The sequence below is a fragment of the Rhododendron vialii genome, chromosome 13a (genome assembly GCF_030253575.1).
Source record: "Rhododendron vialii isolate Sample 1 chromosome 13a, ASM3025357v1".
In the NCBI taxonomy this organism is placed as follows: Eukaryota; Viridiplantae; Streptophyta; class Magnoliopsida; order Ericales; family Ericaceae; genus Rhododendron; species Rhododendron vialii.
In genome coordinates this window covers 21,860,439-21,885,247 of record NC_080569.1, presented here as the reverse complement: position 1 = coordinate 21,885,247, position 24,809 = coordinate 21,860,439, and the positions used below count along the sequence as shown (strand labels likewise).

Below are 24,809 nucleotides of genomic sequence, written 5' to 3'. Positions count from 1 at the left end.
TTGCTATTTTTTGAAAAATTAAACAACGTTAGAATTACGTACTAAAAGTCATCATGAATTGTTGCCTAATCATATCTTATAGCTATAAAAAAGAAAACCATAAATGCCTGTGAACTTATTAAACTGGAGAAGTGCATGAAATATATTAGTACTTAATGAGTATTCATCATAGCGGTTTGTGGCTACATTGTTTTCGTTTAGCAAATCATTGCGTTTAAAACAAGGAAAAAATAAATTTGCAATAAGCTAAATTTTCAAGATCTTGTTTTACTATCTTAGCAAATTGCGAACCAATGAATAGGAAAAAGCCATTAAAAAAATGCAAGACTGTATAAATGAGCACTGATAATGCATTAATTTTTTTTTTTAAAAAGTTAGCCTTTCATCAGAATTCTTTTTAATATTTAATCATGATTATTAGCAAGTTTCTGGGAAAATTAGGACTAGCTCAACTCAGCTAAGGGAACTTTTGTTCGTAATGAGATGAATCCATTTTCACCACTGGAGTCAATCAAGGACCATTATGCCTGTAAAGCAAAAATGCCAGATTAGCCTTGTAGGCAAGAGCATATCTAGCAGCACCAAATCTTCCCATTGTATCCAGCCAAGTTGTGATGCCAAGGCACCTCCTGGATCTGCAGCACCTAAATCTTCATCCAATATCATCTATCACATCTACAATTGCATTATTTACATTACTATACTACTGATTCGAAGAGACCCAACTGAAGTCAATGAAACGTTAATCTGTTGAGCATAATCTCCCCCCCAACCACAAGCATCTCTCCTCTTTCAGACCTTCCAAAAGTACCTATTAACATATAAATCTGCCAATAAAAATGGGGAGAAAAAAAGGAAAAGGTAAGCAGAATTCAGGCACAAAAGACACGGCCTTCTGACGTTTCAATGTGGTGATGATAAGTTATACAACGATCAAAACTTCACCTTGGTATGTTGTTACCATTAGCATGGAAAAGGGCACTTTCGGGAAACATTTCTTAACCACTTGAGAAACATTTCTTAAACACTTAAGAAACATTTCTTAAACACTTGAGAAACATTTCCAAACGTAGCCGGAACCCAATTCAAATATCGGAAGAATACAGGAATGTAAGGAAATGTCCGTCAAAACAACTCAATGTTGTATAATAGCTCCTAGGACTTTGACATGTTTCGGCACGTTTCGGTATGCGTCAGCAGAAACATTGGAATTTCGAGACTCCACTGCTTGCTTTCAGTCTCCTTGGGACATATTGGTTTGATGAAAAAGAAAACGAATTTTGTTCCTTGATGTTATAGCTAATAAACAGTGAAGCAATTCGAGAATACCTTATGCCAAGTCCAGCTGGGGTTTCTTCACCACAGGTTTCCGGTCACTTTGGTCTGAAAGCCCACTAAGTAGAGCTCTCCGCCTGTCCATAGCACTCTCGGTGTATTCCTGGAGAGGTGGAAGTGACCCATTTTCTCCATCTTTATCTGCTTGGCCTCGAATGATCTATCAGTCATTGGGATTTGTTAACAAGATGACAAGAAACAATTATCAGGAGTTCTGTTTACTGTTGTTACCTTAGAAGCCCATCTTCGCTCTGCTTGCTGACAAACATCCCTGATATCCCTTCCAGACATTCTGAATGTAGCAAGTCCAGAAAACAGAGTGAGAAACAACCCACCCACCAAAAAGTTAGAAACAATTACACGGCAAAAAAAGAATCAGATATAAATTGAATAGAAACTAAAACAAAATGCAATATTAATAGTTGGCTGTCGTCAATGACAATACCAGTCGATTGGACATTCCCAAAATGGATACCGATCGTATACATTTTTCATACCAAAAGGTAAAATAAAATGAAAAAAAAAGATAGAAAACCTCAACGGTAGTGCCATTAGAACATGAATCCTGATTATCCAGTATTTCATTTTTAGCCAAGTAATAGCAGAATTGGGTAATACAAATGGAGCAGGGCAAACTTACTCTTCAGTAACTTTAGCAAATTCAGCTAATTCAGATTTTGTCAAGTGCTTCGCATACTGAGCTACTATTTCCTGACGGGTCTGCTGATCAGGTAGGCCAAAGAAGATCATAGAATCAAATCGACTGCCCGAAAATCAAAGGAACATATGTTAGTAAACCATAAATCAGTTCTTCATATTACTGTCACACAAGGAAAGGTTCACCTGTGTACCTAATCAAAGCAGGATCAAGATCTTGCTTTCTATTGGTTGCAGCAATTACCACCACTTTTTTCTCCTGCTCAAATCCATCTATCTGCACCAGAAGAGCATTAATTTACCAAGTCCACCAGGAAAACAGCCTAATTCTGTTACCGTCTATTGAGATTGACTCCTTACAAAGAGTGGGACTCTATGATATGTCATTTCTAAGAAAATCCCGAGCACACAAAAAACAGAGAAATGTGAGCTCATCAAATCAAACCCGAGAATAACATTAAGTGCAAAAAGGGCAGACAGCCGTTTGTTGGTAAGGCCATCAAATCACTGCAGGAGTACAGGTTATTTAACTATTAGGATTTACGAAAAGCCAGAACAGTTTTTAGTGCAAAACTGAACAAGCAGCATGCGATCTTCACGACTGGAGGATTTAAAAGGGAAAAAAACAGCCATCCTGAAAAATTGTGAGTAGTGGGTACTTAGTGCATCAATTTCCTTTCTTTGAATTAACATGAGGATTTAAAAGGGAAAAAAACAGCCATTCTGAAAGATTGTGAGTAATGGGTACTTGGTGCATCAATTTCCTTTCTTTGAATTCAAAAATAATCAATTTGGATGTATCTTATGTTCAGCATACCATACATGCACTCATTTTCCGTTGCATGGAAAGCGATGAGGCTATACCTGCCGCAATAACACTGATAAAATTCTACGTGTAGCTTCATGCATCTCGTTATCACGAGTAACAGCAAAAGAATCAACCTGTAAATCAGAACAAAAGATTAAAAGAACAGATGAAATCTGGAGATATATTTGCAGGTGTACGCATTCGCAAAGAAGTGAAAGACTTATTTGAATCGATTACCTCATCTAGGAAAATAATGGCACCATTAGGGATCTCATTTGCAAGGGAAAAAACTTTTCCCAACAATCGTTCACTTTCACCATAATACTTAGACATTACAACCTCCAATGGCACATAAAGCAATGGAACACCCTGCCCAAAATCAGATGCATGTTATTCTTAACGGATATAAATGATTTAAGCAGTGCCATCCCTATAATTTTGTTGAGTACAAAAATATATACCACACCCAAATGTCCAAGTACTAATTTGACATGTGTGTCAAAGATATCAACAAGAAAGGAGATACCAAAATATTTATCCTGTGTATTAAAAACAATTGCTCCCAGAACCAAAGCTTTTACAGGTAATGACCTTGAAAGCTTAGGCTGGCACAGACATATCAAGCTTAGTTCTTGGAGCAATCGCTTTCTAGTCTCTCCGCACATCCCTTCTCGTAAGTCATATCTATAATCCTTCATGTGTGTTCTATTGTGTTCGTGGTTGCTCTCTAGTCTCTGCCAAAGCTTGATATCGCTTGGCTCATTCCTAATGGCTTCACCTTTATTCCTAATTGTTGGGCAAAGTGCGAGGCATTCGAAGATATGAAGAAACTAGCTGCCCGTCCCAGTACAAATCTGCACTCGCATTATGACAACTCCCCCAACGCGTCAAAATATCATATGAAGAGCACAAAATTGATAATGTTCAAAGAACCAGATTGACATCCAAGATGTAATCTACTGAACGCGTGTTAAGAAGAAGAGAAAGAAAAAACTTCATATTGGAGTATATCCAGCCTTTACATGAAATTTTCAAATTTGAGTAAAAGCTATATTTGGTATGAAGCAATGGGCAAACCCAAATCCTAGCATAAACTTGAGAGAATGGTAATGGCATAGTTGTAAATTTCAGAGGGTATGGCCTCTCAAAAATCTGAGTGAGAATTTGCTTCTCCCTTGATTTGGGTAAAAATTTGAGAAGTACTCAATTTGATAATGAGTTTGAGTCAAAGACTGAAGTGGGTTTTAGCCTTTTAGGAGGTTATACTCAGATTTTGGTTCTGAGTCAAGATAAAGAATAAGGGCTGGAGATGCTCTACCAAATGATTGGCTCTGGTTTTCTTTTTACACCTTTTTACCAACTGGTTCTAGAGTAGCAAATAATATTTCTTCCTAAAACTGCTTTGAGCATACAAAAGGATACTACAAATGACAATTACAGAAAACAAGCTAACTGAAAGTATTCACCATGCATACAAGGCAAGAGACAAATAATGATAGTGAGACTAATTTGACTAGCATACCGCTTGATTAGCTATTACACGAGCACATGATGTCTTCCCAGTACCTGAAATTGAAAATGCATTATGAGGAAGAAAAATAGCGATGAAGAAGTTGTGAGCAGAAACACCAGCTGCACTGGCTGACTTCACATTCTTATGATTTAATTCAAGATAATGCTGGTAATCTCAGACATTGATTAGGTGTCTTAAACCATTTGCTGACAGGTTCAAAGCTAATAAACTAATAAACCTTACTTTGAGCATAATTATAAGGTTTAAACAAGGACTCAGCACCTAAGGTATCTGTCGGAGTTTGTCCCACGTCGATTAATTATCTCCTCCAAAACTAGTATATGAGCCTGGGCTCTCTCCACTCGTTGCCAATTGGTATTGAGTTGGATGCTTTAACATGGTATAAGAGCTAGGTTTTTGGAGGCTTTTCTCCTTTGTTTGTGCCATAGTTGCACTTTATTTCGTTATGATCCGTGAGTTCTGGTTCCTTTGTTGACCCCTCCACGTGCGAGTCGGGGGTCGCACGTGAGGGGGAGTGTTGGGAATTGTCCCACATCAGTTAATTATCTCCTCCAAAACTAGTACATGAGCCTGGGCAGCCTCTCCACTTATAGCCAATTGGTATTGAGTTGGATGCTTTAACATGATATCAGAGCTTGGGTTTCGGAGAATTTATTCCCCCTTATTTGTGCCTTAAGTACACCATTGTTTGTTGTAATCCAAGTGTTATGGATTGTTTGTTTACCTCTCCACGTGTGAGTCGGGGGTCGCACGTGCAGGGGTGCAGGGGAGTGTTAGAGTTTGTCCCACATCGATTAATTATCTCCTCTAAAACTAGTATATGAGCCTGGGTAGCCTCTCCACTCATTGCCAATTGGTATTGAGTTGGATGCTTTAACAATATCAAATGAAACACAAATCCAATACTTATTCAGAAACCATGAACAGATGGCACACAATGTGTACAGTGGCACAGCCTGTCTTGGTTGCTACATACAAGTATATGAAGCCTGGAGACAGAATAGGACAGAACATGGCACAGACACACTTAATGACAAACTCCAGAAAATTAGATCTCATAGATCAAAACATGGAAGCATACTTGTTTGTGTAGCATACAAAAAAACTAAGAACAATTCTGTCAGGATCCTTCAGAGAGAAACTATCATTGTATGCAAATCTTCCAACTGTCCTAAACTTTGAACTAAATCCCCAAATAAAACTTACGAAAAAGTTATATGGACTTGGACCAAATTCGCTGCAATTAAATCTCACTATATCTCCATCCTCATTCTTTACAATGAAATCGAATAATTTCAGAGCTGTATGTTCCACAAAAATTATGCTCTAATTCCGTGCTGAGGATACCGCATTTCAATGTTCAAGGTGCATAGACAATGTTATCAATGAGTCAATACGTTAACATAAAAATGTTTTGGTGAAACAGTAATTCAGTATCTGTATGCCTTCCTCGAACAGGTATTTGGGCCCCAAGATATAATGCCTAGTCATCCATTCCATTAATTCATCTGAATAGGCAATTATCAATTCTGTATGTTTTGCTTTAATTTTCCATTATGCCAAAGCTAAACCGAAAAATACAGGATCGCCAGACCATATTTTTGTCATGTCGTTATGACATTCCATTCTCCTTTCAACATCATGACAAAGAAGCAATAGGTAACATGCGTCTGCAAACTATTTTTTAGAGTCTTGTTCTGAACTGGATGCAAACCTGGTGGGCCTTCAAAAAGCACTGCTCGGGGTCTGTTTGACTCGAACTTAGAACGTGTCCCACGAGCAATGTCATCATACACACCAGGACTTTGAAGAGCCAACAATATTGTGTCTTCAATGTCCCTACACATCAAGCAATAAAAAACAGGCACATGTGAACACTTCCTCAAAAACTAACAGCGTCCTGCGTACTCAAGGATTATCGCAAACAACTTAATTTACTATGAATATAATAAGATCCTAGAGCCATATTGAAGGGTTAACACAAGCCACAAACTGATAAAGCCATGATAAATGCTAGCAAGATGCTAGGACTTCATAAATTTAACCGACAACAAACCAATTATTATATACTTAACAACCAAGATTGTGCATACCGTTTCTGCTGATTATAACCAGCAATATTGTCCCATGATATCTCAGCCTTCGAATCACCAAGATTCGGCTCACTAAGTCCATAAATTCTCACTCCCATGGCCTCTAGACTAGCAACCGACTTTTCTACAGAAGGCTTCAGCGTATTATCACCCCGAGATTTTCTTTCAACAGTTCTATTTTGTCCTGCTAATTGCAACGCAGATGCCAAAGCATCAAGCTCATTGGAGCTAAAGCTACCCCTCTTTATGAACTCAATTTCCTGCACACATTACACCAACGGATCGGGAAATTACTTACAATGTTGTCCTCCAATTCTAAACCTAAAAAAGTGAAAGCCTAAATCCGAAAGAAAATGATGCCATAAGCTGTAAGAAAATAAGAATAACTGGCTTATCAGAGCTGATGAGTGAACGAAACAAGAGAACACATAAATCTCCCTCATCTGGCTGCCCCGGACTCCCACCAGATTCCTTTGGATTTTCTGGACGACTAAGTGTTAGTTGCCAAGCAACTGCACTGAAATAGGACATCAAGCAATTACAACAGTTATTTCAATAGAACATATGGTGAATCCAATGCATGTGTGACATGCTTCGCCAGTGACCAGTATTAAGGCAAAGAAAATTATTAAGGGGCTGTTCAATTAATTTTTTAATATACATTAAGATAAACATCACTCGAGAATGACTAAAAAACAACCTTTAAGTAAGCATATTCAGCATCTAGATTCTAGTGATACAAGTCTCTCTGACTGAAAAATCATTTCAGTTGGTTTCCAGATTTCTAGGTAGGCGATTATGCATTGCCACACAAACCTTATTGTGAAAACCTTATTGTGAAAGCACTTAATGCTACTAGCATTAAGTGCTTTGTTGTGTTATCAATCAGGGCCTAAAAATTACATCTCTGAACGTAAGACCACTGAGACCACTATGAAGCTTCAGACTAACCTATCCCAAGCCCTCAATACCATATCTGATCCAGCACCATGGTCTTCGACCTTGAGTCCAAGACTTGAAACAAGGTTTGCAATCAGGAGCGGAATTTCACAGTTCGGAGGAATTTGGAATTTGATTGTGATCTGTAACATACCATCCCATCAGAATGCAATGACTGTGACAACGGGAGAACATTAAACAGTATTCACCCACAGTTTTCAGCAATTAAATTCAAGAATTGGCCATCCCCAAAACCAACAATGGGGGAATTTATTTCATAGCACCGAAAAATATGATGATCAGATAAAATAAACACGGTGATAAAGAACTTAGCAAACAATGAATCAGGAAAAATATACACATTATTTCCCTATTGTCTTCCGTACTTCTTCATTGTATATAGGCGTAACAACACTTCTCTGTCAGACTTGAATGTATTCTTTGGTAAGAACAGATACGGGCTCATGACATGACAAATCAATGGGGATGCGGCCACGGTGAGTGACATAGCAATAATAAAAACCTATATACGTTTTGATATCTTTAATTCTGATTAGTACAAACATATTCCAATTTACCTTCATTTCATTTTCCATTAAAAGTATGTTTACTTATATTTATAAGGAATTAATATAATAATGAAAAGTTATGAACCTTTAGCTTTGATTTTTCAAAAAAAAAAAAGAATATACTTTTTTGGACATCCTAAAATAGAATATAGGAAAGTGAAACCCCGCCATGTCTCCATACCTGTCTCACTTGAGACAAGTGTGTACCCTGCGTGTCCCAGATGTGTCCCCTGATAAATATATTTTACTATAAACAGGATACGCCACTTGGCAACCACTTGTTGGTGGCCCCAGTGTGCCCAACACAAATTCAGCGTCCACTTAGGTGTGTCAGTCAGTACTTCATAGCTTCTCGGTAACATAAGAAGAATAACATAAAACAGAGGCATCTTGGACAACAGATTTCCATGTGGCAATTTTAATGCCAAGTAAACTACTTGAGGGTAAGCATCATTCGGGAGCGACTAGAAAAACAAACCTTTTGGCCCTTAACAGCAACGGTAAACCGAGGATAAGAACCATATTGCATTCCTTTGGTTTTGAGTAAGCCTTCTAAACGCTGTCGTTCTTTCCTTGCAGCTTCCTCCAAGTCCACATGACTAGAAGGAGATTCAGATGGCAACAGAGTTTTAGGATGGGCCTGCACAAAAGGCAAGTCCACAACCTAATCAAATAATGTGGCTTGAACATAGGAAACATTGACAATTATGAGAAATTAGATTATAGTTCCTTATCTACAGGTGTGATGCCAAAGGAACTGATTATAGATTGAGGACAAAAACAAAACTCAGACCGGAATTTATTGTTTGAAGCAAGCATGACTCCGGAAGAATGTTCACATTTCAGATTGCCAAGTAGACTTCACAAAAACAAAACTAGAAGTCACAAACACAAACCTCATCAGCATCTGCATGAGCTACTTCTAATAGTCCAACCCCAAACAATCCAGCCAAGATAGCTGGAACTGAAAATAGTACCGGAATTCCAGAATCTACTGTCAGACGTTGACCTTCAAGTGCATAAGCATTCTGCTCAAAGGATCCTGAATGCATCAATTTTCAGTATTAATCCCATAAGCAGTTACATAATCACCATGGCACAGATTTGACCCATATAGGTCCCGACGTCTCGTACTCAATCAACAACTAACACTTCTTCACCGTTTTGTTTCCCTAGAACCAACTTCCACGTCATTCACTTACCTTTTTCTCATTAGCAAACTGTTTCTCTTTGGAAGTGTATATACATATATATACATAAAAAACAGACACACGTGTAATTACAGTATAATATATAGTCATATATGCATGTCAACACATGGTGGCCTCAATTCCTAATCACTAATCAAGTGCCCAAACATCACAACATAGATGAAACCAACCGAAGACTATACATGGATTATCGTTGAACGTTGTTTTAGCCATGCGCAGCATAACCAATAAAAGCAAACTGACTGACTATCTCACTTGGTTAGCGTTAAAGGTCCAAGAAATTGACGGGAAGGAGAAAAAGAGTTAATAGTTTGAGGAAGACGTTATTACCGGAGACCAGATGACTAATAAGGCCTTCAATAGAGCCGAATGGCATCAATGAAAGTAAACAACCGACTCCAAAAGACTGAATTAAACCTGAGAACTACTCACTGAACTATGGAACCATTCAAAAATCAATCACTGCACCTATAAGGCAGCTCAAAAGAAGCAAAGCACCAGCTAGGGTTGATGAGATTATTGAGATATAATAACTCGAAATAAGATACTGCGCTTTATGTGCTACAAATTTTTCTGGATCTATAAAAGTTATTGTACTGACAATTGAGGTGCTCCAAAAATATAGATAAAATTTGTCTGTATGTAGCATTTCTATCTTTCTAGTATGCTGCAGAGATTACAGAAAAAGGGTGGTAACAAGTGCGTCCAGGAACCAAACTAGATAGTGGCAAGTAGATTGTGCCTCCCTTTTTCGGTGGGTTAAAGATAAAAGGGTGAAGGAGGAGGCGACCGACGTAGCTTGCTATTGGGGGATCGATGAGTCACATAGACACACACAGAGAGGCAAGAAATATACTTGGTTTGGCTGGAATGCCTGCTCCAAGGAGCAAAATACACTATTTAACTTTCAATGGAAATACCAGAGATTACAACAGGGAATCTCTCACCCTGTCACAACCCTAGTTCTTCACTCTCTCTGTTTGCACTCAAATTTATAGGAGAGTTTGGGGAGGAAATCCTTAAGGTGCATGAGGTTTTCCATGAGAATCATGAGACAAAAGCCTCACCAAACATAAGGCAACCAACCACACTTAATGGTTGTGGGCCCCAACCTTAGTTGCAGGATCCTTCTAAAATGGGTGCGCTCCCTAGACGGGAGCTCGAATCGGCGCTCCTAAGATGGGAGCTTGACAGGAGCTCACTCCTCTCAAGACGGGAGCTCACTCCTAACTAAGATGGGAGCTTATCGGGCCATTAAGGCAATTATTCTCTTACTTTTAAGGGAGTTATGCCATTGTGGAATAAGAATAGGAGGATCATATTAGTCAAGAAGTTTTGCAAATTGAAAATATATAACTTCCAATAATTACACTTTAAGATTGGGAAAATTTCCAGTAAGTATCACTTTTCCTTTAATGGTTAAGTATTTTTTATGCATACTAGTGTTTGCCCGTGCCTACGGCACTACCCACCCCGATTGGAATTGGAATTACCTTTTGAATCTTGATAGTGGCTCAAATTGCTGAAAATTAACTCGGTACAAAGAACTCTGTTATCAAAACCATATTTTTCAATTTCCATGGAGAAGGCATTAACAAAGTACAAAACCACCAAATACAACCAAAGAACTCAGCTTCAATATTCCATATTCTTGACTTCCCCTTCAGCACCCGAATTGCTGAAAATTAACTTGCTACTAACCCGACATTAAACACGATCACACTATTTTCTCCATCACCCTTTAAAATGACCAAAAGAAAATACTAAACAAAAGAAACAAACACGATTGGAGACCAAAACAAACAACAACAAAGCAAGCCTGAGAAGAAGATCGAAATAGATACCGACGCTCGACCTCTTATGTGATCGGGTATTCCTCCAAGAGATAAACACGATTGCAATAGCACAACCCATTTAGGATTTTGATTTGCAAACACGAAAAATAAGACCAAGTCTAACATTGGGTTTCTCCAATGCTTTCTCTATTTTCCAATTTAATTGCATTTCCTGGGCTCGACCCATTTAGGATTTTGATTTCCCCATGCCTTAATCATTACTGGGGAAATGGTCCATAATAGAAACAGAGCGTGTATTGCTTCTACAGAAAAAAATAACAAAATCAATACAAAAACCGATTGAAAATTAACAGGGTATACCTCATTGTCGCCAGTGAAAATTACTAGAGTTCTTCAGAATGCCCTGAGATCGACGGAGAGAGAGTGTGTGAACTGTGTGAGATTGACCGAAGGAGGGAGAGAACAATGTCAAAGTTGTGTGAGATTGACCGAGGGACGGAGAAAGAGAGAGGAGACGGAGTTGGGAAAGTAAGGAGACATGGCAATTGTGTAATTTAGTTGAAAAGTATGGACACTTCAATAGAATTGGAAGAATGCCTCTCAACCCTTAGATCAAATCAATCTCAGCCATTCCAACAACTTGTCCCCACATCATTGTGTTTTATTACATAGATTTTTGCGTAATCTATATACACTCCTTAGGCGCTCCCAACCTTAGGACCTTCTAGGTGCCTCCACTCCCCCGCACCCGCTTCCGCTCTCGCCCCCGCTTCATGCTACTAAGGCCCCAACACTACCTTCCTTGGGTGTGATCTTAAGGACTTCAATCTGATTGCCGGATGAATTGCACCCGTGTTAAATAGCATTCTTGGGTGGATTCATTTGGTCAATCTGATTGATGTACAATGACTTTAGCACATTTCCACATTGTGTATAAAATACAAACTGTCAAGGGAACATCTAAGCAGACCTCAATTTCTGGAGGTTCCTAGGATGAATTTCTTCCTATCCATCGAAACCACGAGAAATTAACAACTGTCAACAAGGGATCAAAAAGAAAAAATAAGAGGCATTTTTAGCATAATGAAGCAAAACTGAATAACATGTTAGCAATCAGCTTCGGGCATCCAGAAATGGCATTCAAGTGTTTATCAAGTTTTATATAGGTGCCACCCCACCAGAAACTAGGATAGCAACTCCAAACCATGGGGACTCCACCTGAGGTAATTCTCGATAAGCTCGAAAGAGGTAACTATTGGTACGAGATTTATAACGATCCTATACTAAAGAAGCTCCACTTGCATTCCTATTAGAGCATGAGGCATCTATACGACCAGATGTGGTTTCTTCAATTTCTTCAAGAAAGGTAATTCACACCGGGAGAGTAAAAATTATTAAGCTAAGCTTATTGCATGGGAATCTATTTGTCATATACTCCATACTATTCAAGTCGAGTGCATTGGGAGTTGAGTATTATTTCTGCTAGACATTATATTAAATACAAACAGCTATATCTGATCAATTTATGGTAGATACTTATGTAGCATTGTGCACTGGCGACACCCTTCGATTTGTTCTAGCATTTTGTCCCGCAAAGTAACTTGAGATTACGCTTTAAGCTGATTTCTCAAAAAAGTAAAACTGGCAAGACAAAACAACATAATACTATCTTCAGATTGACTTTTAAACAAACAAAAAAAATAAGATAAAATCAACTGCCAATGTTGTAGTGAAATCTCGACGGTCCATTCCTAGAATCATTCCACTCCAACAAGAGTTACGTGTGAATTCCTGTGACCAAACACAGTAAACGAAATGGAAATGACCTCTGAAAAATATGAATTCCGATCATCGAAGCCAAACCGTAACTTAGGCAAACGAATAAAAGAGTACGTATTTCATCAGTATACGCGATACCAAATACATACACATATAGGCGGATATATACGTACGATCATGCAGCCGGCGCTGAAACTGGAGAGAAGGAGCATACGAAGGGGTTAGGGTTTTGGAAGCGGCCATCGCACGGCACGTCCTAATTGTTCCACCGAGTCTCCTCATTGCTGCCATGCCCTCTCTCTCTCTCTCTCTCTCTCTCTCTCTCTCTCTAAAAGTTGACTGTAACTATTGCTATTGGCTGTAGTTTGCTTGGCGCGCAAGAGGCAATGAGGAGGAAAATACAGAAAGCATGAGTGCTAGTTGGAGAATTGAATCCGTGTTGTGTTGAGTCGGTCTGGAGAAGATAGTAGTATGGGCTGGACTACCAGTCCAAGTCCACGTCTTTCACTCGAGTATGGGCTCTGCTTATTGAGCTCTCGCCACGCTCCAATTTTCGACCGCCCTGCTATGGGTACACCGCGCTTCGTGGGACCTACTTCAAGATCTTACACAAATGATCGAAGCTACTATTTTTTTTTAAACATATTTTAAGGCTATTTTTTGAAAAAATCAGCTCAGTCGGATATCGATGAGGGCTTGATCGATTCTTTGCTCAATTTCCGTTAGCAAATTGGGTGTAGAATCAATCAACCCTTTACCGATATCTCAATGAGCTGATTTCTCATAGCGATCATTTGAAAAATATTTTAAACAAATAGAGCAGCTTCGATTATTCGTGTGGGATCCCTAAGTGGGTCCCATGAAACGTGTTGTACATTTGGTGTACACCAAATGGTGTACCCATAGTTTTGTTGCCAATTTTAATGGTCAAGTTTTTTTTTTTTTTTTTGGTAATTCAGGGTATCCAAGTGAGTTAATGCGCACCTTAGTTGATTTCTGAAGACGTAATCCGACCATCCACTAGTTTCAGGAATTTTTGTTGGAAATCGTCTATTTCGTACTCCACTTTCGATTATCAAGTAAATGCACCCTACAATTTTTATTTTAGCGTACTTTAAAATTGCCAACAACCAAATTTTAGAGTGTATATATAAAAAAAATGCAGTGAAAAAAAAATCATTTCTCTGTTTTTATTTTGCAAATTTTGATGTGGTGTTCATTTATGAAGAAGAATTCAGTTTGATCAGATAATCCAAGTATTGGCACAGCCCAGTCCAATTTATACCTAGTAGAATTAAAAAAATTAGGCGTCCGTGAAGACGGAATCCCGTTTTCCCCCATCCCATTGACGCCAGATTGGAAAGTGAAACTTGGATTCCCGTGGATTACATGCCGAGCGACATCTCTGCAAAGCGGTCCCGTGGATTCCTGTTTCCCCCATTCACTTTTTGTAATCATCTTGTCTTGAACAATCTCCCAACATGCCACCTAATTATACAACAATCCAAGAAAATATATTATACAAAAATCCGTTAATCGATGTCCACACATGCATAATCCTACAATTTATTGATATCAAATGAACTACGTAATAGTTAATGGTTGCGCATATATATCATACTATATGGGTTGGGTTGGATCCCCATATCAGAACCTACCGAAGTATCCTCCAAAGCCAAGATTTGATGTGACGTAAACATGGACGGAACCAGGATTTCGTAAACGTGGGGCCAAACTATGAACAAGATTTTGAAATTTAAAGGTTTAGAAATCTAATAATTTGTTTGGTTTAGAATTTGAGGGAGGTTTTTTGAGTAGTAATTGGAGAGAGATAAAAGAGGAATGAGATAAATAATTGAAGGAAAAACTTATGGGAAACTGTAGCGTAGAGAGAAAAATTTAAATGTCATCAACCAAAAGAAATCAAGATTATACAACCATAGACCAATAAATTTGAGCTAGGTTAGACATTTTTAATATATATTTGATTCGATATAACCTTCTTCTGGTGATGAAATATCACCTACTGATTATAATTTGCAAAATGAGCCGAGCCCCATGTATAGTAGTACAGTACAATTAGCTTCTTTCTTCTTCTTTTTTGGGTGTAATAGTACAGCACAATAGCTTCATTATTTCCCCATTGTAACTTCATTATTGTTTAGTAATGGACTTCCCTTTTACAACTACCAACCAAAAATTAAACTACTCAACTCAGTTATTATCATTTTGACAAAAACAAAAAACTCAGGTAAACGTACATCAGTATAATGGTTTTGCTAGACTGTAAAAAGTGAGGACCAAGGGCTCGTTTGGAAGGAGAATTGTTAAGGGGTATTTGTAACGACCCACCCCAGCTTACCTGCTAACCATTCACCTAACCACGTGGCTCAAAAGGTTAACCTCAATTATACTGTAACACGTCGCATTTCATTATAAACCACATCAACTTCCACTTCATAGCCGATGTGGGATTGCCAGTCTTGGGGTCTCACAATCTCCCCCACTTGGACCGCAACGTCCTCGTTGCGCCCCAAAGTCCATCACAACCCACCAAGCGATGTAGGACAAGTCCCCGCTTAAGCACGACAAGCACCTCAAGCTCGTCTCATGCTCGACAAGCACTTCGGGCTTATCCTATGTGGGACCCTCCCAAGCACGGCAAACACCTCAAGCTCCTCACTTGCCGGGCCCATCTAAGCACGTCTCCTCGCGGGACCTGCCCTACATTTCCGGTTGGTGCAAGCTCTGATACCAACTATAACGACCCACCCCAGCTAACTTGCTAACCATTTGCCTAACCACGTAGTTCAAAAAGTTAACATCAAGTTATACAGTAGCACGTAGCGTTTCATTATAAACCACATCAACTTCCACTTCACAACCGATGTGGGACTGCCAGTCTTGGGGTCTCACAGTATTTTCCTATGCCGCCTATAAGCATGTGGGGCCAGCCTTTTGCCCTAGTTTGGCAACGCTTTTTGAGAGGGTTTTCCGTTATCCCGTTCTTGTGTAAGACCCACCAATACTCCCTACGGGGGTATTATTTATGGGTGGGTTTTGGGATGTTATTAGTTAATACCCCCGTATAAGGCCGAAATAATACCCTCTCCTCCTTCATTTCAACTATAAAACAATTTTATTCCCCATTTTATCTCTCATCCAAACCATGTACTACTTTATTCCCCCATTTTTAATACCTCATCCAAACCAAATACTATTTAATCCCTCTTCCATAAATATCACATCAATGTGGGGTATCCCTTATTAACCAATACCCCCTACTATTTTATCCCTCTTCATAAATAATACCCCTGATTCTTATCCTGCATCCAAACGAGCTCTAAGGGCGTGTTTGATAGTCAGGTTGGGACTTGGGATAGGATTAATAAGGTGGTCTGGACTTGAAAAAGCATGTTTGGTTTGATTTTTAGGGGATGGATTAGCAATCCCATGGGATTCTCAATCCCCCAAATGGACCGGATTACCCAACCCAAAGGGGGGTGTTATTAGTAATCCCATCCCATGGGATTGGTGATGAATAGACTGATATGCCCTCCTTTTTTACATATATTGACAACATTTCCCTCGTCTTCTCTTCATCTGTTAGCAAGCACAGAACGTCGACCATGGCTATGGAATATCTCACTAATTTTATGAATTGGAATAATTTATCAACTGGAATATCTCACAAATCATGCACTACCAATTTACCTACTGGAATATTTTTCAGTTCTGATAAAAAATTACAAATGGATTGTTTCAAACCCTAAACAAACCAAGTAGCAGGGAAGGGGAGGGCTCACGGGAAGAATGAGAGCGGAGAAGACGACGGAGAGAATGGGGAGTACAGAATCGCAACGACCATGGCCGTACATGCCGCCGCCTCCGCCGCCTCTTATTTTTGATATGCCTCCATCTTGTTCTATTACAGCTTGCTAAACCTCCTCTCAGTCTCAGATCTGTCGCCATCTTCTTCCATGCTTCTGATTCGGAGGTGGGTGAGATGGGGAGGGGAGATGTAGGTTTGCATATGATCGGAGGTGGCTGAGATGGGCAGGGGAGATGTGGGTTTAGTAGTGGCTGGAGGGGGTATAGCAGAGAGAAAGAAGAGACGGTGGAAATGGTGGGTTTGGGAAATGGTTTCATCATTTTTTATTTTTAAACGGGGGAAATGGACAGCTAGCTTGCATAAATTTATTAATCATTTTTATATTTATTTTGCAAAAGGGTAAAAATGGAAATAACATTTTCAATCCAATCCTATCCCATGTAAAATAAACATGTTAAATAATGATCCTATCGTTTAATCTGGTGCAAAACAAACTTGCAAATATCTAGTCCCACCTCATTACTAATCCCTTCTCCTTACCGATCCCTATCCTAATCCTACCTCATTACCAATCCCCTCAAAACAAAATCCGCAATCAAACACGCCCTAAAGGTCTAGTCCAATGCCCCTAACATCTAGTCCCGTCCAGTTTGGATATTGTGGGGCCATTCTAGAGAACCGTTCATTTTGTAAAGCTCGTCAAGTACTTCAACTATGCGAAAAATTATGTTCATTGGATATCAAGTAATCCCTTATTCGAACACATTAATCTTGAAACAAATGCACTCAGTGTGATTGAGACCATTTGTTTCAAGACAAATGTGTTCGGGTAAGGTATTGTTTGTCGGGATCCGATGAACGTGATTTTTTTGCAATGTTCGAACGATTGACACGGTTTCGATCATTGTTGTGAGATGGGCCCGCATCCGAGGTACAGGAAATTAGGGGTACTGGAATTGACCTGAGTCCGTATAAGTGAAACATGGATTCCCTTCAATAATATGCTATAAGTAAGTTTTACTAGTAACGAACCCTTTTTCTAATGATCTTGTCTTGACCAATGCCGCCTAATTATAATACTATCCAACAAATACATATTTTAATCAATGCCCACACATGCACATCCTTTTATTTTATGTCAAATAAATTGTTTTTTTTTTGTTTTTTTGGTTGGATCGGCTAGGTCAAATTAATTGTTAATTGCATATATGGGCTGGATCCTCCTGTACTTCAAAACCAACCAAGATATCCTCCAAAACCAAGAACTGATCGATGCAATGAGATTAGAGGATCGATCACATGCAACCCCCAGACAAATGCCAGAAATTAAACATGGGTAATGGAAGAAGGGTGTAGACAAAGAATCAATACCCAACTCAGAATTTGTGAAGAAAAATTCCTCTCTTTCTTGTTCTTTCAAATATCCCTCCACAATCAGGATCCAAAGTCCAAACACACCCTAAGGAAATTATTGTTGGTATCAATATCACCCAAACGAAATCAGAGGCACTAGACCACAGCACCGCACATGCGGCGACCATTCACCGCACGCCCATTGGGACCTATTGATTTTTTACAGGACCCCATAAAAATATAGTTTTAAAATTTATAGATATTTTTCTGTATTTTTGTAAGACCTGGAGTAGGCCCCAATGAGCATGCAATGGACGGTCACCGCATTCCATACCTAGACTTTCTGAAACGAAATCACTACTATTACACACACAGCCAAAAACCGATAAATTTGAGGTTAAACGTATCTTAGACATTTCAATGTTTGATTTGCTATAATTTTCTGGGTGACGAAATATTTCATTTTTTTTCTCAAAAGTATTGTTACATACTAGTAGGTGGAGATTAGTGCGAGAGCCAAGCTCTAGCTCCAATCTATAGGAGTCGAATTCAAAAGTAGCATTATACATTAGTAGGTGTAAATAATTCAAAGAGCCAATCCCCGATTTAAAAAATAGTGTTATACTAGTTGGTGTAAATTATTGTGAGATAATAGTGTTAGAGAATTTATTTTCACTCTCTTTTTTGATATCCAATTTTTTTTGTTTTTTAGCGTTAAAAATTTATGTATTTTTTTTGCTAAAAACAAGAAAATAAATGTGAATATAAAAAAAGAGAGTGAAAATTAATTCTCTAGTGTTATACTAGTAGGTGAATTATCCATCAAAGTCGAACACTAGCCGTCATCCAAACGGTTCGTGACAACAAGACCACCGGGCTACCTGGAGTAAAATGAGCCCTCATGTGGTACAGTATAACTTTCATCACTTACTGTACACAGTAAACCTATACGACCATACATCGTGAGTTCGAAACTTGACAACTTTTTTGAGCCAAGCCGTAAAAGAGATTTCTCTTGTAAATTTTCTAATCTCGGCATCAATAACTGCCTTTCCCCAAACCGGAAAGTAGAATAATCGAGATCGGCTTAAGCGATCCCAGACACCCCCTATCCGTCCGGAAAAAAAAAAATCATTGTTTTCCCATGGTAACCTCATTATTTAACATGATAGCATGACTACCAAACAAAAATTAGCCAATTGAATACAGTAAATGCACCTCTGGTAAAACAAGAGCTGCGAAATAACGACAGGCGAACAACTTCCCTAACGTGAAAAGTTACCTTCTGGCTAAATCTACTTTACAGTGTGACCAATGAAGTAAAGACAGGACTTTCTGTTCACAATTTATACAAGTAGAGGCTAAATAAAAGAGAAAAAAAATTACTAAGAAAAAAGGTCAATACTAAAACTCAAGTATTGACTACTAATAATACTACGACATATAATAAAAGTGATTTAACCGTAGGAATCAGTGATTTTTAATACACTTTCTTAGTGAAGAAGCTGCGCAGATTAAACAAATTACCGCCACGTCCGCCGTCGGCACCGTGTCCACTTCCGCCACCGCCCCCGGCCGTGACGTTAACCGCACCGCTCCCGTCGCTTCTACAACTCAAATGCTGTCGGTACCCGATACACATCGGAACATTCAAATTCAAAGCCCTCGCCTTACTCCCACCGCCACCGCCATCGGCGGCGGCGGATGTCCTTTTCCGGCCAGTTTCATTCCCGTCTTTCTGACTCCGAACCACCGCCACCGGGTCAAAGCTCCTCCCGCCACCGACCCCTCCCCGCCGGACCTTCCAAACCGGGCTGCTCCGGCCCAAGTGGACCCCAACCCGACTCGGACTCGGAATACTCCTCCTCGTCTTCGACTCACCCGCCGAGTTACTCCGCGAACACGGCGCGCTACTCACCTTCCGAGCCGCCGCCGTCGTCCTTGGCCGGTTCCCGCCGTTCCCAGCCGACCTACTCCTTGAAAAAGGCCACAAATATATGTTCAACTCCGCCCCACTAACCCCACCACCACCCTTACCCTTCCTCTCCTTCTTCTTCTCCTTCTCTTTGCAACTCTCATCCTTCCTATCGCTCTTCTTGAACATATCTATCCATCTCTTGGAAACCCCCAATGCGGCCGCCGCCGGGTCGGGCAGGAGACTCGACAGCTCGGGTCCGGGGCCCGGATCCGAGATGGGTTTGGGTTCGGGGTCTGGGTTTTCGGTTGCGGGTTGTGGGTTGTCGGGCGGGTCGTGGTTGGGGTGGAGGTGGAGGAGGTGGAGGGGGAGGAGGACGCCGTTGACGAAGAGCTCGTCGGCGGAGAGGAGGTCGGGCTGGGGCAAGCTCGGGTTGAGGACCTTCCAGAACTCGAACTCGGGCGAGTTGGCCGAGTCGGTGCTTGTTCTCCTCCGGCTGGTTGACGGTGCGAGTGCGTGCGTCATTCGAGACCAGGGGTTATCCGTACTGGGGTTTTCCATTTTTAGAGAGAGAGAGAGAGGGAATGGGGGTTTTCTTTGGGGGGTGGGAATTGAGGAGGAGAGGGAAGGGGAGAGAGAGAGAGAGTGTGAGGGAAGTTTCGTTTGAGTGGGAAAGCTATTCGGGAGTTGAGAGCAGGTGAGGTTGCAGACTAGCAATAAAGTCGCTGTGAGGAGAGAATGCAAGCTAGTACAAAAAGTAGTGGCCAGAGAAAGGGAGAGATATATATAAAGAAACTCATTTTTGCATTTTACTTTTTACTGATGGCGACTTCATGAACAAGCAGAGCGTTAGTAGTAAAAAATGAAGCGTGAATATCAATTTTCTATGAAGAAAAATGCTCCGGAATGATTTATTTGGATGAGCTTTTGAGAAATTTTAGAATTATGAATGAAGAGAGAAATTAAAGTAATAATTAAAAATAGAAGTAATACGTGGAGAGAGAAAGTGAGATAAATGAGAATAGTAATTAAAGATAGAGATAATAAGTGAAAAATAATAATTAAAAATATGAATAATTAGTATTTTTTGAGTTGAAAAAAAAATCCAAAAAAGGAACCAAGGCAGGCAAATTTTTGTGATTCTATGTTGGTTAATCATTTTCAAACTCTTTTTTATAACCACACTTTACTTTTTGTCATTTTGTGATATGAATTTATAAAATTAATCTTTTATATTTGTATATTCTCACGTATTTGGAATGACATTATCTCGAAACTACCCCGAAAAGATCAACTAGTGGTTGAGATTCACTTTGATGTGTTTGACACAATTATCAAAGTGATTCTCAACCATTGATTGCTGTTTTCGGGATACTTTCGGAGTAAATTTTCTTTGTACCTAGCATTTTCCATTGTAAATTTACATTACAAGAAGACAAAAAATGAAGTGTGATGATAAAAAAGAGAGTGCGAAAATCACTACCTTCTATTTTTTGTTAGGTGTTTTTTTGAATTTTTTTTAGATTCATGGTATTAGTTATTGTTTAATCATTCGTCTCGATGAGTATGAACGGTAAAAAAATATGAGTTAAACAAAAACAAATTCCCTAAAGACGAAAAAAAATGTCGAGCGCCAAGTATTGTTGTCGTTCGTGTCATCTTATATGGACTTTTTTCAAGTTTCATTAACATTCTTATACTCTCTTTTTTTTTTTCTCTTATTGGAACATTAATCGAAAAACTACAATGAAATGATAAACTAAATATTACGAAAAATCAAAAAAAAAAAAAGTAGAATTTTCTTAAGGAAAACGGTTGGCCCTATTCTTCTTAAATGTTTGTTGGGTAGTGATTTTCGTACTCATTTTTTATTAATAACCACACTTTCTTTTTTATCTTTTTGTGATGTGAATTTGTAATGTTGTTCTTTCAAGTGTGAAAGAGTATATAAATAAAAGGTTAATTTTATAAATTAAAATAATAAGAGAATAGAAAAGGGTGTGTGATTATAAAAAAAAATATAAGTGTGAAAATCAATTATTTACCATGTTTGTTATGATATTGGTTTTGTCGTTTTTAATATTTTAGTTGGATTCACGTTTAACTTTTTGAATTGCTAATTCGTTTTGACGAGAGGAGTCTAAATAGTAAGAAAATAAGAGAGAGAGAGAGAGAGAGAGAGAGAGAGAGAGAGAGAGAGAGAGAGTTCACGACAGCTGTTGTTTGTATTTAGTGTCATTCTATATAATTTTTCTCCAACTTTGGTCCAAATTTTTATACTTTTGTGATTCTATCATTGAGCAAATAATTAATTCTAAAAATTACAACAAAAATATATATAAAAAACTGAGAAAAGTACTAGAGCAAAAATTCAAGAATAACATGCAATTACCCCAAAAAAAAAAAAAAAAACGGGAAGAGATGTATGATGTGGCATTTTCATTTGTCAGAGTTCATAAAGGATACATTTAGGGACAGGTTCATTTTGATGATTAAAATTGTTTAATTTTCTGAAATTATCAACATTATAAATTATGTTAAAAAATTGCATTGGTCAAATATGATGAGTATAATATTGAAACAGATTTATCTTCTTTATAAAAAAAAAATGAACGCGGCACTAAAATGTGTTTCACTCGTTGAACGAATTTCATTGGTCGCACATATCAAAATAAATATGTGTTTGGATTCATATTCAACGACATCCAATCGACACAATCTTTAACACGATAGAGTTCTCAACGGAAAATCTTGGAAAATTTAAGCAATTCCATATTATTATCAGGCCACAAACCGTTTGAAGGAGACCGTCGGGTCCATTTGATAGGCTTCGAAAATGATCCAAATCTTTGAATTACTATCTTTTGTGCTAGATTAAATACTACGTACTTGAGTTGAGTCACTTACCAAAAAACAAATACTACTTGAGTAATAGGTAGGATAAATAATGGTCCGTAGAACGAGGAGATGGATAGAGAGGTGAATGCTGCTGGCATTGTTCTTAATTAATTTAAACCACGGAGGGAAATGATCAATGTCTCAACGCTTTTAAGTTAGGTTTAGAGCTAATCCGATCTGGATAGCTATCCCTGTTTTATTTATTACTACTAAAGTACACACTCGTATCACGAACGCATAGGTTATAATAATATATAGTACTAGTAAATTAATTATCGTAACAACAAAGATTTAGACGTGGCACTGGCGCTCTCTCTTGAGGGAAGTGAGGTTCTGAGGTGGTGGTGGTTCTCCTTCCCAATTTTTAAAAATTTTTTATCTGTAAAAGGGTGGGAAAGAATGATCAGTTGAGCAATTCTTTTTATTTTGGACGTGACCATAGGGGTTTTCGATCCGTTGTGAAATATTCGGTTTGAGCCATAGTTACTATCCGTGCCGTCACCACAGTAACAACGTGAAACTCAGACTACAGACAAGGAAGGAGAAGCTTTAATCCACTCACCTTTGCAGCTTTGCCATCTAGGCTACCACCATCGGTGGTGTTCTCCTTCTCAATTGGATCAACAGTTTTCCGATGAAGTTCTTCCTTGGCCATTATTTTATTTTTACTTTTATGGGGGATATTTTATTGAAGAATGATTTTATATACTCCGTGAAAATTACATGCTCTCGGACGCTAATTGGGACGAAGCAACAAACAAATTGGCCAAAAACAAAAAAAACGAGGACTGTCGGAGTACTATTTTTTTTATCAATAAGACAATGTACATTTGAGACATAATTATGTGCTATAGGCCTCTTTTCAAACACTTTTATGATGGAGTTTATAATACTTTTTGTTTTGAATCCAATATAAGTGTGTGATGAAAAAGGAACAATTGACACTTCACTTTGTGTATTGATTATGTGAGAAAACAAAATTAAAAGTAAAGTGCCAAAATCACATCCCGATAAAAAAAGGAGTCGTCATTATGTCCCATGGGGTCTGAATAAAATTTTCCTACATTGTGTCTTCGAAGTTTGTCATTTTTTTTTTTTTATCAATACAAACTATTACTAGCATTTAACAGCCTCGCTTTGCAGAATTCTAAAGTTTATCAATACAAATTATTTGCATTTAACAGACGTGGCACTGGCGGACTTTAGAATTTGCACTTACTTGGAATGAGAAACACATATTTCAACATTGATAATAGAAAGTAGGCTCTACAAGTATATATTGAATTTTTCTTTTTTTGAACAGCAAGTATATATTGATACTTTTTTCTTTGACCCGAGTATATATTGATACTTGCTAGAGTTCGGAATAGACACGATTTTGAGTATTTTTTTCCTCAGCGAAAGTAAGTTAGTAGAGTATTATTATTAGATGGTTAAATTTGCAACTAAGAGGATTTTGTGCATATGTTGCCAGTTAATTTTATTCGCGCAACCAAAAATAATTGATAACTTAAAATTTTATGAGTGTTTTCAAAACATATATATGAATTGAAAAATGAAATAAAAACTATTTAAGGGACTTTTTTTTTGTCAATCTATAGAAGATATCATTTTACATCAGAAATGAAATACAGAGTACAAGCTCGGAAGAGTTAACGAGATAACCAAGCCCAACAACTCAACCAAATAAGTCCATTATAGGGTAGAAATAAAGAAAAAAAAAAGTAAAAGCCCTATAAGAAAAGAATACTTACACGCAGGTGGAGAGATTTGAACTCCTGACCTTCTAATAAGATATTAGAGTCCTGGTGTACGTACGGTCAAAATTATTAATCCTTGACCAGGGGAGGCTGTTTGACCCTCCAATTAACAGCGGACACGCGACAGTAGGTGCCACGCGGGAGAGAGGTTACAGTCAAATCTTGGCCTGAAGAAGGGAAGTTGACCATCCAATCAGGAAGGAACACGTGCACAAAGATGGAAAGAAGCACCCGCGGAAGTTCACCCACTCCGCGGGGAGAAGAAAACGAGCTCTGAAATAGCGTCAGCAGTAAAGGATCGCGGTTGGAGTCCCACGAGTCAACAAAGCC

At 38.6% G+C, this 24,809-nt stretch overlaps 2 protein-coding genes across 5 annotated transcripts; both read right to left on the bottom strand.

Annotated features, from left to right (window-relative positions):
- Positions 1–467: 467 nt before the first annotated feature.
- Positions 468–13,215, bottom strand: LOC131315232 (cell division cycle protein 48 homolog). 4 transcript variants are annotated; one of them, XM_058344373.1, is made up of 15 exons: positions 12,895–13,215; positions 8,832–8,977; positions 8,414–8,575; positions 7,379–7,509; positions 6,815–6,944; positions 6,428–6,687; positions 6,049–6,173; positions 4,323–4,366; positions 3,038–3,169; positions 2,857–2,934; positions 2,187–2,269; positions 1,976–2,098; positions 1,567–1,627; positions 1,330–1,495; positions 468–811 (listed from the first exon to the last, which is right to left on the bottom strand). In XM_058344373.1, exons 1-14 carry the CDS (start codon positions 13,010–13,012, stop codon positions 1,331–1,333), a joined length of 1,758 nt encoding a protein of 585 aa, XP_058200356.1. In that variant the 5' UTR covers positions 13,013–13,215; the 3' UTR covers positions 468–811; position 1,330. The 4 variants fall into 4 exon arrangements, with proteins under 4 accessions (XP_058200356.1, XP_058200353.1, XP_058200355.1 ...); XM_058344370.1 differs by having other exon boundaries at positions 468–840; positions 12,895–13,196; XM_058344372.1 differs by having other exon boundaries at positions 468–827; positions 12,895–13,196.
- A 5,869-nt stretch (positions 13,216–19,084) lies between these two features.
- On the bottom strand, positions 19,085–20,577 carry LOC131315236 (uncharacterized). Its single transcript, XM_058344377.1, has one exon. It carries the CDS (start codon positions 20,380–20,382, stop codon positions 19,387–19,389), a length of 996 nt encoding a protein of 331 aa, XP_058200360.1. The 5' UTR covers positions 20,383–20,577; the 3' UTR covers positions 19,085–19,386.
- Between the last annotated feature and the right edge of the window lie 4,232 nt (positions 20,578–24,809).